Here is a 13,100-nt window from a genome sequence, read left to right as displayed (position 1 = left end):
CTGAGAGAAGAGGAAGGGGCAGTCACTTCCCTCGCTGGGAAGTACCAACACCTGCAGCACCTACTCGGCGATCCTGCCTGCCTGGCAGTCAGCCGCCTCCCCTGTGCCCAGCAGGCTCCGGCCCTGGCAGGACCTAAGCCCGTTTCTTGCTGATGTTCTCTCGTTCCAATCCTAAGAGCTCCTTCTCTGTGTAAGAGCACACTGTACCGCTTGGCTCCAGAGCTTTTCAAGTCAAATCGCAGTGTGCCACCCCAACCACGAGGCCTGGTGTCTTGACGAGACAAACACCAACCCCAGGCAGGAGACTTGCAAAGTGGGTCGGCAGGAAGACCCCCCCCAGCCAACCTGGGTTGAGGACTCTGTCCCCGTCTGTGGTCTCAGAGAGAGCAAGTAAGTGGGAGTGAGTCACACGCTCAAAGGGGGCTAAAGGCAGCACCAGGGGGACGGAGCGGGGGGACTCACACCACTTCCCAGGGCAACTTCTGCTCTAACCTGACTTCGCGAGGGACTGGCACTGAAAGCGCCGGTCCTGCTGACTTCCTGGGACCACACCTGGTGCCCGCTGCCTGGGATGGAGCTTCCTCCAGGAACTCGGAGACCCTTCAAGACCCCGGGTGTGCCCACAAACTCCTTCATCAGAAGAGCCCCCCCCAGCTGCCCTTCACGCTGGAAGGAGGACGAGGGCGCCTCTGGAGCAGGACCATGGGGAGCACCCGCCAGCAGCATAATTACTATTTCTAATCCGTTTTCTCCAGAACCCAGTTAGGGACTTATTACTGGACACTTGATCACATTTTATTTAGGTAGTTTTCAATTAAGCACACGCAATTTGCTCTGCAGTCTGGAAGTGTGTGCGGGCTCCGCACCCCAGCAGCTGGAGCGCGTCCGCTGCCGGGCAGGATGGGCTCCTTGGAAGAGATGAAAGGAAAGCCTAGCGGGCCCAGGCCTGGCCTTGGGGCAGCCGAGGGCAGCTGAGGGGCTCTGTCTTATGGGGCAGTCCAGGAAAATGGGGAAGGGAGGACACCTCCAGGCCCCCCTCCACAGAACTTTGTTGGGGGCCCAGGTGGGGGTGGAGGAGCCTGGAAGGAGGCCTGTGCCTCATGTCCAAGGGCTGGGGCACGCGAGCGGGAGACCCCAGGCCGGGCCTTGACGGATTTACCCTAGGCCATCGACGCTGAGCAGCTGAGAATGAAGTTATGTCACTCTGAGAGAAAACCCCCGGGGGTAAGATGTCCTTGGGTGATGCTTTCAGGAAAGGAACCACCATCGGCCCGAAATGTGCAGGCCGACCCCCCCCAACTCCAGGGTTGGAACCATCCTGCCACTTCTGGCCCCATGTCCACAGTGTGCGCTAAACATCATGGCCCTCCGTGGTGCAGCACCTACACCTTCACTCTGCCACGGCGTGCTTCTGGAAACACCACAGTCCCTCCCTAATCAGGCCCCAGGAGCTGTCCACCTACTGAGATGTCCTCACTCGCACCCGTGGGCCAGGGACGTCAGCCTCACCTGCCAGCGCCTTCTCGTAGTTCTTGCCCATGGCGATGAAGTTCCGCAGGCTGGGGTTGAACTGCTCCATGATGGTCTGGAAGAGAGCAGGGAACGGCATCAGAGGCAAGGCACCCGGCGGCTTGGGGGCCTGAACGGCGAGGGGAAAATCCCACAAGCATCACATGCGGGGTCAAGACCACGAAGCCATGGCCGGGTCCCGGGTCCAAATCCCAGCTCTGCCCCTGTTGAATGTCCTTGGGCAAATGACCTTCCCAAGCCTCAGTTTTGACACCTGTACGATGGGGGAAAGAACAGAACCTGCTCCATAGGGGCCTTGCAGATTAAACAAGTGAGCACACGTATGACACGTGGGGCAGTACCCGACATACATCCGGTGCTCAGATATGCTGCGCTGAGGTGCCATTACCCTGTCTGGCAGGGCTGAGTCAGCGAGGAAGGTCCCTCCGCAGGCCACACACAAAAGGTTCATCGCTGCCTGGAGCCCCCTCCCACCACGGTCTTCACTCAACACATCAATTACGAAATGTCAGCTCTGATTAGAGCAATGCACAGCCTGACTGCAAACACCACACAATGAATAATCCAGCAGGCTCTGGATCCACTCGCCTGACGGACTCAAGTCTTGGTGCCAATACCACTAGTCCTTAGACTGAAGAAATTAGATTTTCACTGCGAAGGCCAAATAAATGTTTTAATTACAAGGCATAAAAACAGGCACACGCAAACAACAGCCAAACGTGAGCTCTACTGGGTAATGTACCCTGATGGTTGGGTGCCAACCCCAGCCAGCGAGAACACTGCAAGGAGCTTCTAAGGAGAACCCCACCTCGGCCACATCCTACATCTTCGGGTCAATTATTGTGATATGTGTCTGATCTTTCCGCAGGGTAAGAGAGAAATGTCACCAGGGAGGGGAAGTCACCTGGCCCCGTGGGCAGACCGCAGACCCCCAGGTGCTTCCGCATGAACAGAGGCAGTGCCCGCCCCATCACGGCCAACAGGCCAAAAGCAGCCCCGGCCCCAGGTAACACCCTTCCATCCCTGTTCCGGGCCCTCAGCCAGCAGGACCGACATGGATTCCGAGAAGGGCTGTGGGATCTGGGCTCCAGAAAAACCCACTACTTCTGTCGCCCACCCTGAGGAGCAGCCTGGAGTGCCAGCACAAAGAGGAACACAGACCTGTGCCCAAGGGTCATGAGACCCCGAGCCTGAGCCACCACCTCCTAACATCCGGGGCTGGGTGCCCACCTGCTCTACACCGTGCAGGGAACCTGGGAAGGAGATACACCTGACACGTGCCTGAGTCCAGAGAGCAGGTGCACCTTCCTTTCTGGACACGACAAAGGCGAGGGCACCTGCCATGTGCTGCACCGGGGCTGAGGCACACAGGGGGACGCAGCAGTGACTCCATGGGACAAAGTCCCGAGAGGGAAGGCAGGCCCACCTCACACACCGGGCAGGACCCCGTACCTGGAGAACGAGACAGCAGGACACGGCTCAGGGGACAGCAGGGGAGAGAAGCATGTCGTCGAGAGAGGAGGGCTGCAGGCAGGGGCATGCAAAGGTCCCAAGGCCAGGGCCTGCTGGTGTCAGGGACAGGATGCCAGGAGCAGGGTAAAGGGTGGCGGGAGGTAAGAGGAGGCAGGAAGTGTACAGTTAATGGCCCAAACCTACTGCCTCGCAGCCCGTGGCAGGGACACCTGCTTTCCCTGACAGGAAGCCGAGGGACGATCCAACTACATTTCAAAAGGAAGTGTACCCCGACTGCTCCAGGGAGCCCAGGTTGTAGCTGAGACCGCACAGACGCAGGAGACCCCTCAGACCTGCTCAGAAACCTAAGATGTGAAGGTGGATCAGAGAGCTGGCTCCACTGCAACGTGGGATGGGGTCGGGGGCAGTACGAAGCTCAGTGGTCTGGGGACGACTCTGCAGTGGGGAACCCAATTCTGGATGCATCCAGTCCGAGGAGTGCCCAGCAGTCAGGGCAGGGATGTCACGTATCAGGCAGCAGACGAGGGACTGGCGTCCGGGCAGGGCACGGAGGGGAATTCAGTGTGGGGCTGTCTGCCAAGGGTGCACGCACAGGCTGGCTGAGCCCTCAGCCTCGCTGCTCAACGCCACCCAGACCTGCGTCGGGGCAGAAAAGCACTGGAGGGCGCATGTGTCTGCTCAAAGGAAATGGACCAAAAGCAGGGTATAGACCCAGTGAGCGTGGCTTCTGTCCCCGATTCTGGTGTTCCAGACATGCACACGCACGTCTGTGTGTGTGCTCACGCGTGTGTACAGCGTTTCAGTGTAAGATGTATTTCTCGCTGCAGCGATGGGCACAGGGCTGAAAAGGGCCCTGGGGTGGGAATATGTGAGGGCAGACCTGGGCTGCAGAGCTCTAGGACTGCAGCCCCCACCCATCCCGGGGGCAGGAGAGGAAGCTCCACAGCTCCCTCCCTAGAGCCCCAAACATCCTCAATGACAGCAGGAAATAGGCCAGCAGCCGCCCAGGCCAACAAAGGGGGTCACCTCGGCAGCCCACCCACGCCCGCCCAGTGACATACGGGGACAGCCGCCAGGTTTCGCTTCCTTAGCACAGCTGCTGAGCTCATGCATGAGGAATGTGGGAGCGAGGGGCAGGGCAGGAGGGGTGCTGGGGTGTCGGCCAGGACACCTGGCCAGGGCACCGCCGGGTCACACAGGTGCCGCTGACTCGCCTGCCTGGAGGCAGTGGCAGAGGCATAAATGCTGTGGGGCTGGTGTCCCAGGGAGGCCCTCCTTCCCTGGCCAAAAGCCATTCTTCCTCCCGGCTCCTCACAGATGCTGCCCTGGCCAGAGAGTGGGCTCCCATCCACCTCCAGGTCACCAATCTCCTAGAACCGCGACCACCAGAGACCGGCCAGGTCCAAGATGACCTTGTCAGGAGGGACCCTGGTGGCCCAAAAAGGGCCCAGCCCCTCTGGTGGGGGATCCTCTCTGCAGGGGATTTCTCTGTGGGAGGGGGCCCCCAACACTGGGGGCCTCTCAGAGCCCGAGTCCATTGCCATCCTAGGGCTCAGGCAGAGGCATTTGGACCCAGGGGGCCGTGCTAGGCCCATGATGGGCCCAAAGCCACCATCAGAGGCCCGGAGTGGGGCCCTGCCACGCCCACTGCAAGTGAGCGATCCCCTAACCAGGGGCCTGCGCAGCCCCTCCACGCACCAGGGGGCCCTGGGAGGGGAAGCCGGAAGCCAACAGAGGCACGGTTGCCATGGTGAGGAGGCCGTGGGGCTCTGCTACACACTACCCGCCCCAAGATACTTTTTCAGAAGTGATGGAACGACGGTGTCTTTCCATGGGACTCTTTACTGGAGCAACGGAGGGAGCTGAGATGCAAACCCCAAGACGTCCTCCCACAGAGGGCGGGAAGAGGGAGACCTGTTTACTTCCCAAAGGGAAGGGAATGCATTTCCTTATCGACGCCAAAGGGTGTGTGCAAACGAAGGCCAGGCCAGGAGGGCGGCCTCCCCGCACACACCTCTCTGGGCCGCAAGGCCATCCTCACGCCTGTCGTGAAACTCAAGGGCCTGGGAGAGGCTCTGCATCCTGAGACCACTTTTCCGCAGCCGGGACAGAGACCCGACAACGTGGGCAGCGACCAGCGCCTTCTCCAAACTTGACACCTGTGCTACGCAGATGAAACCAAATCCCTTCAAACGCCATGCCGTGGCACGTGGCGACTGTGTGTGCGACCCCCTTGCAGGGGGCGCGGGCCAAGTACAGCGCTCAGCACCTTCTATCACTCCTTGGTTGGCTCAGTACCTACGAGGTGCCCTCAGGAAGCTGGGCTGCCGCAAGGGCTCCCTGCCACCCCACCACAAAGCGCCCCAGAAAGGTCAGGGAGAGGAGGGATCTCTGCCGGAGACCCTCGCAAGCTCAGGCGCGGTTCATGGTGGCCCTCTTGCCGAGATGTCCCCAAACTGGATGTCCCTGCCACCCCTGCAGTCCCAGGAATCCAGGCCTTAAACCAAATCTCCACGGTAGGGCTGCCCCGCCCACCCCCACCCCGGGCCCCCAGCCCTGCATGTCCACAGGAGCCGATGGGAGGGGCCGGGCCGGGCCTGGCTGCAGGGGCGGTGGCGTCAGCACCCCAGCAGCCGTGAGCGCAGAGGCCTTCCTGCCTGGCCGGCTCCTGGGCAGCCCAGCGTCTGCACAGTGACGCCCATTTTGAGTGACCTGGATCACGGGTCTGCCTGGCCAGCGAGGACAAGGGGCAGCAGGACGCCCCTATCCCCAATTTGGGGTCGCAACGAGAGAGGGGGCTCTGTCCAGGGACTGTGCTCCAGTTGCTCCCCCGCCCGCGCCCAGGGTCTGCCACTCGCCAGCGCGGGAATTCTATGTATCCCTCACGGCTCTGGTTCCTGGCGACAGCCTCCCTCCAGCACTTTCCTGGCAGGGCTGCCACAAACAAAGAGCAAAGTTCCTCTGCTGACACAGGGAAGTGACGTGCCTCCTGCTTCCCCTCCTGCCCTCCTGCAGTCAAGGAAGGCAGGGTGGGGTGTCTGCCTGCGTCCAGTGCACACGTGCGTATGTGTGCATGTGTGGGTATGCACGCGTGTCGTGGCCAAGCCAGGCTGCATCCTCCCTACACAGTCGACGCCTGTTATAACAAACTCAGGGGATGAGACCTCGCTGGGCTCTATCTGCCATCTGGGGAGGGGCGGCCTTACACCCCATCACCCCGAATCTTCACTGGACTGGTGGGGGGGCGCCGCTGTCCATTTTACAGACGGATGGAGAGAGGCTCGGGGAGGCTAAGATCCAGCCTTCTGGGTCCTGGTGGAGCCAGTCCCGGCTTCGACTACAGGCTGGCTGCACAGCCCAGCTTGTCCCTTTCTCCACACGGGCCTCAGTGCTCTCTGGACAGGTCACCGAGGCAGGCAGGACAGGACCAGGTGCCACACAGCAACTCTGCCTGCCCTGGGCTCCCTCACGAGCCACGTTCCAGCAACGTCAGAGCAAGGGCAAGGGCTGATGCCAGGATACCTGGTCATCTGAGGGGGGGGGGCCTGGTGCCTGACTACCCCTGACCACCTGTCCTCTCATCCCACCTCTGTGGCAGGAAGAGCAGGCGCCAGCTTTGCAGCCAACAACCCACATCTGATGCGGGGCCACTGTCCAGGCACTGCCAGGGGAAGGTGGCAGCCGTCCTTCAAGGGAGGCTGTCCTTGCCTGCTGTAACTGCCCTCCACAGGAGCACCGACTACCTGAGGCTCTGGACAGAGGGCCCAGCTCACACTGCAGCTCTGCATGACTCCTGCCTCTGCTCCCCTATATTAACTGGGACATCTGTCCTGGGGACCATTCTTAAGGGAAGAAAACCAACTGGAGTTCAGTGAGTGCTGGGAGGGCTTCCTGGAGGAGGCAGGACTTGCGCTGGATCTCTCTTGGTTACAGCCAGAGAGAAGATAAAAATGGGTCTGCACTTGACAAAGTGAGTGGACGCAGCAGCTTCCAGAATGAAATGGCCTGTGAGGTGAGGACAGGACAGTCAAAGCTGGTGGTGGCTGCAGAAAAGTCCCCCGAACGAACAAGAATAAACCAAGCAGGGATCAACTCGGCTGATTTCACTTTAACAGCACTAGGCCCCCCTCCCCACGTCCTCCATGAGACGCCCCCCACAGACCACAAGAGCACCCCTCCCCCGCCCCCAGGCATGCATGTTCTCAGCCCAACCACCTCCAGTGGGGACAAGGGCCAGGGCCCCACCAGTGCACAGAGAGGCCAAGCTCACCACAGCCTCTCAAGAAGGGTGCACAAAAGAGCATTTGCAGCAGGACCCAGCATCAGGAATCAAGGCACCCATGCTGCCCAGGACAGTCCCCTGCTGCCGGGTGAGGGGTAGGCTCTTTTGGGAGCCAGAGGAGAGGCCTGGGGGGCAGCCGAGCTGGCCCTCATGCTGCAGGGGGCGCTCCAGCTGGCCTGGCAGCCCGGCCAAAGGGTCGCCCCGGGGCGTGAGAGGCTGACAAGCGGCCCTGCAGCGAAACGTTGGTTCTCGGCCTCCGCCAGCTTCTGGGGAAGCTGCCAACATTAGAATAAAGTGACAACTTATGTCTTTGGCACGGAGCCCAGAGTGACACCAGGGAGCATGGCGGCCTCCCATGAGGAGGGACCAAGGGGCGGGTACCCCTTCTCGTCACCCCTACGTCCCTGAGGCAGGGGGCCCAGGAGGCCCTGAGCCACGGGGCTGGGCGACACCAGGAAAAAGACAAAATTCTGGCCAACTCTCCCGGTCCTGATCTGAGGGCGGGACCTTTCTGGGCCCCTGCAGGGGATGGGCATAGGCGATGCAAGGGGCAGCCAAGCTCCCACAGCCCCAGAGGCCCACGTTCAGGGACCAAGCACCATCACCGATTCCTGGGGCTGTGGACACCCGCCTCCCACCCCTGCCCTCCCTCAGGACCTGGATCCTCAGGTGCCCCCAACCCGACTGACCCCTCCTGGAATAGGTCTTGGGGGCAGGAAGCCACAAGTGGGCTCAGGTTGGGGAGGGGGCCAGTGAGCGCTGGGTGAGGTCTGTGCCACTGGGAGAGCCTCCCCCTCAGACCAGGAGCCGCACAGCAGGGTCCACACGCGGGCCCCACCAGCCCGGCCACTTCCTTCCTATCCAGAGGCACATCCGGCCAGTCCCGACTTCAGAGGAGCAGGACCCTGCAAGGCCCCAGACGCCTTCCAGCATCTAGGCCCTGCCACACCTGCCTGACTTCTCAGCCCTGCCCCAGGGCACGTGACCCCCCACATACCAGCCCACTGCACCTTGAGGTGGGGGCCTTAAGGCTGCTGGGTGTCAGGGACTGAATTCGTCCCCTAGGAATTCATGTGTTAGGCCTAACCCCAGCACCTCATTGGTGACTATTTTTGCAGGGAGTCTTTACAGAGACAATCAAGGTAAAACGAGGTCATCTGGGTGGGCCCCACTCCCACAGGACTGGTGTCCTTCTAAGAAAAGATCAGGACACAACACTTAGAGGGAAGACCATGTGAGGACACAGGCAGAAGGTGGCCTGCACATGCCCAGGAGAGAGACCACAGGAGGAACCACCCTGCCCACACCTGGACCCTGGCCTCCAGGCCTCAGATGAGACACACCTCTCTGCCTGTTCAAGCACCCGTGGCGCTCTGTTTGGCTGCCCGAGCAGACCCAGTCGCTGGGCCGATCCCCACTTGCCCTATGAAGGCCCAGCCATCACTTCTCTTATCATCTGGTTACTGCTCAACTGGTTAGAACATTCTAGGGCCACTGACCTGTCCTTGTCCCCGACAAGGCTCTGACCCGAGTTTCACAGGGCTGGGCTCCCCGCTGGACAAGGAACCTCGATGAGCAAGCAGGGACACAGCCCCGGAACACTCTGGAGCTGCTTCTCCTCTTGCCGCCCTCCGCCGGGTGGGACGAGCCAGCTGGGGAGGCTGTCATGCTGGTGGGTACATAGGCCACTCAGCACCCGGGAAATCAGACGGCAGCAACAGAGGCCTTGGCTGGGCCTCCCTGTCCTCTCCACGGACTTCCAGCTCCTCCAAGAACTTTCCATCCTGAAAGCTACCAACCACAGCCACCACTTTTCTGATGCTCCCTGTGGCCAGGAAGGGTTCTCTGGTTCCAGCTAATCACGAATGAGAAAGCGTTGGCACAGAAGCTAAAAACCCTTGCCCGAAGCCCTCAGGGCTCCCAAATGGAAAAACAGAGAAGCAGGATTGAAGCCATAGGGCCCAGCTCAAGCAGGCTCTGGCTCAGCCGGGCACCCGGGACGGGCTGCGATGTGCTGCTTCACGGCTCTGAGCCTCCCCCACCCGCTGGGACACCCAGGGCCCCTCGTGAAGCAGGTTTAGAGATAAATGAGGTCACACACACCACTCCCAGCATGGTGCCTGGACTGAGCAACCCACTGAAGGTTCTTCACGATGATTCAGGATTACCAGCCAACTGCAAAGCCCAGGCGGCCACGGCACCTCCCACAGTGCACAGCCAGAATGAGAGCGTGAGACGGTCCAGCCCCTTCACCCAACTTCATGGTCCCCTGCCGAGGGGGGCCTGTGCAAGAAGCCTGAAATCAGGTCTCCTGCCGGGGCTTGACTGTAGCCCCTGGCCGCCTCCCTGCCTGTGGCCAGCAAGGCCCTGGATCCCCCAGGGCAGGACTGGCCACAGCCTGAGAACCATTAGTCCCTGGATTACAAAGGACGTGCCTTCCGTGGGAGGGCAGGAGGGAATAAATAGAGGTGTGGACGACAACTGCTTCTGCCAAGGTGCTGGCTAGGGCAGAGGGGCTTGACTTGCCCCACAGTGGGTTCAGAGGGGCAGTGGGTGTGGAGGGACCCCCGGTCCCCTCCACCTGGGGCACATCAGCACCAATGCAGGCTCTACCACACCCCCTTCTTTTAATAGCCCCGCTGGAAGCAGCAAGGCCACTCTGGCTCAGCAGGTCAGCTCTGCCCATGCTTGGCTCCCAGAGATGCAAACGCCCTGCTGGATGGAATTCTAGCTCCCAGAGGTGGGGGGGCACAGCCTCTCCTCCACAAAGCTCCCACCCCTATTCCAACGTCAGGATGTCGATTTCTTTCACAGCACAGACACCTGTGAAATCCCAGCACGTTTCACAACATGTTACATGTGTGTCGTCACCCGGCACAGGGCTGCTCGGTGACTGTTCCTGGCACCACTGGGCAGGGGCAAGCGGGGACATTACATCTACAGACCACTTAGCGAGTAAGAAGGAACAGAGATCCTGGCTGTCGTGGGGAAACCTTCTTTGGTCAAGAAACAAAATGCCAGCAAACAAAAGTGGCAGAACAAGGGTTTGAGGGCTTGGAAGAAATCCCACAGCCGTGCTCAGGAAACTCCCCATTTCACCAACACCTGGACGGCCAGAGGTGAGGCCCAGGCGACACCCTGACCCTGATGACTGTGAGCTGAAACAAAGCTCCGAAGAGTCAGACTCTGAATCCGAAGAGGTTTAAGGAAAACCCTACCAATTAATTTCATGTCTTTATTATTATTTTTTAATTTATTAATTTATTTTATTTTTGGCTGCATTGGGTCTTCATTGCTGGGCGCGGGCTTTCTTTTTCTTTTTCTCTTCATTGCAGTGCCTTCTCTTGTTGCGGAGCACGGGCTCTAGAGCACGGGCTCAGTAGTTGTGGCGCACGGGCTTAGTTGCTCTGCGGCATGTGGGACCTTCCCGGACCAGGGCTTGAACCCGTGGCCCCTGCATTGGCAGGCGGATTCTTAACCACTGTGCCACCAGGGAAGCCCTATGTCATGTGCCTTTGACATATGACTTTTAAAAAACCTGTCCAAGTAATTCTAAAAGAACTGTTTTCATAACTAGAAAATAAATATCCCAAGCAAGAAGAAAAGCACGCTGCTCCCGTTGTTGGCCCTGATTCCTCCTTGTGGTGCACAACCTCTCCCAGCCCCTACGCCACAGGGTACCTGGGACCTAAGGGCACGGGGTCCCTCTCTCACACACATGCCCCGAGGGTCTGCAGGAGGCCCTCAGGATGCTCAACTCACAGCCCAGGGCATCAGGACTGGCTCCACCAGGCCCCAGACAGGCACTGGAGCTGCAAGGGGAGCCTGCAGGGACCTGCGACCATCCTGGTCATTGTGCTCGTTGCAGGAGCAGACAAGACCTCCAAGGCAGAGGATGGCTCCTGCGGTGAAAGTTGGGAGGAGGGGCCAAAGGCAGCTGGAGGGGCCAACCTGCCACCCCACTGCCCCTTGACAGACAGAAAGGGGTCCTGCTGACACCCACTGCAAGCTCACTGGCAGGTGCAGACCCCCTGCCTGCCCCTGAGGTTTCCAAAGTCGCCTCTTAGAGACAGGACTCCCATCAGGCCCTGCCTTCACACCACCAACTGACCCCTTGGGCCCCCAGGACATGGCAGGACCAGGTGCTCCTGGCTAACGCCCTGGCTTGCCTTCAGGCCCTGAGAAAAAGGAACTCTGCGTGGGGACAGGAGCCTGGCACCGCCTTCAGAACTTGCGGGGGTCCTGGGCCACTGCTTGTGGAGCAAACAGCTAAGAGAGCAGACTCACGACAGAGATGGTCACAGTGAGCAAAGCGAGAGCCCCAGAATCAGAAACGAGGTTCATCCATTCCCAAGCACTGACACACACGTGCTGACCACCCTTCCAGGCCAGGGTCCCCACAGTCAGGGGCCACGTGGGTCCTGAGTCACCACACCTTGTTGCTCGGGAGCACGTCAGGTAGGGACAAAAGGATCTTCTCCAATAAGAGAAGCCTGGGTGCCAACCTCCTCCCAGGCCCGCTGGCTGGAGCCCTTGGGAACCCACCTGGTGGGGGAAATGGGTGCATGCCCTCGTGCGCCCTGCACCCTCTGGTTGGGGCCCCTTGAGTCATCTCACAGCTGTGCAGCCCGAATGAATCAGAGGTGGGGGGTGGGGCAAGTACCGGGCAGGCACAGTCCACGCCGCCTGTAATTACCACGGCCGCAGGCAGCAGACAGCAGCAGAGTGCCGACAGCCCCACCGGGCACGCCGGTGCAGCGTGTTCAGCGGGCACAGGCCTGCACCGTAATGAGGACAGCCTCTCCACTCTGAGGCCTCATGGGAAACTGCCCGGCACAGTGGCCAGGAAGGCCTCATGGGGTGGGCCCTGGCCCGGTGCACTTGAGGGTCGAGGAAAGAGGACAGGAGCCAGCCTGCCAGTGCCCCAGGGAGCCCCCCACCAGATCACTGCTCAGGTGTGCCTGCCCTTGGAGGGCAGCCCAGGCAGCGCCTGTCCCGGGGGCTATGCAAGTCTGAGTGGGGACCGCCGAGTGACAAGGCCAGCCCTGCCCGCCACCCATTCAGTCCTGTGCGGGGCTCCCCTGAGCAGGACCCAGACCTGCAAGCTGCGGGGGAGTGCCAGGAGGGCCTCGGGCTCCCTGCCAGCCTGCCTTCCTGCCCGGAGGGGACGGGGCCCTCTGTTCAATGGCCTGTCCTCCCCTGAAAGGCCCCAAAACCTGGGCAGCCCAGCCAGCACCACCTGTGCTGAAGAGGGAGGGAGGGAGGGAGGGAGGGAGGGAGGGAGGGAGGGAGGGAGGGAGGTGGACGGACCTGCTGGCTCTCAAGGAGCTCTGGCCTAAAACAAGGTGGCAACAAGCACGCAGCTTCCACAGCACCTCCCATGGCCCTCCCCACTGATGCCCCGAGAGCCCTGGACCAGTACCCAGAGCCTCAAGTGCACGTGGTCTGTCCCGTGAACCGGGCAGCCTCCCCAACAAAAGACACGTTCTCCAGGAGAGACCAATAGGGATGGCAGCGCAGGCAAAACACTCCTGGCCCAGTGAGGAACTCTGCAGAGCCACCACACCCCAGGCACCAAGCCACCTCATGACCATCAGCAAACTTCGGCAAGGTCCAGCAGCAACCTCAGGGACGTGACCTGGGCACAAGCAGCTGCTGAAGCCAGTTGCCCAGAGATGAGTGCAACAAAGAAACTGCCCCGGCTACTCCAGAAGGGATGGAAGGCGCAGTACTGCTGCTGCGCTGGTGGTGGAAAGAGTGGGTACCACGTAGCGCGCTCCATGGAAGGGCAGCTCTGAGTCCACTCAGGGACATC

General features: G+C 60.7%; 1 protein-coding gene across 8 annotated transcripts in view; it reads right to left on the bottom strand.

The window, feature by feature from the left end:
• The window catches only part of BAIAP2 (BAR/IMD domain containing adaptor protein 2), a 54,411-nt gene extending 52,832 nt beyond the window's left edge, over positions 1-1,579 (bottom strand). For all 8 annotated transcript variants that reach the window (XM_065897667.1, XM_065897668.1, XM_065897672.1 and 5 more), the window contains exon 1: positions 1,510-1,579. In XM_065897667.1, coding sequence (XP_065753739.1) covers positions 1,510-1,579 — 70 coding nt within the window. The remainder of the gene's footprint in view (positions 1-1,509) is intronic.
• Positions 1,580-13,100: the final 11,521 nt, after the last annotated feature.

The sequence above is a fragment of the Phocoena phocoena genome, chromosome 19 (genome assembly GCF_963924675.1).
Source record: "Phocoena phocoena chromosome 19, mPhoPho1.1, whole genome shotgun sequence".
Lineage (NCBI taxonomy): Eukaryota > Metazoa > Chordata > Mammalia > Artiodactyla > Phocoenidae > Phocoena > Phocoena phocoena.
This window is presented reverse-complemented; position numbering and strand designations above follow the sequence as displayed.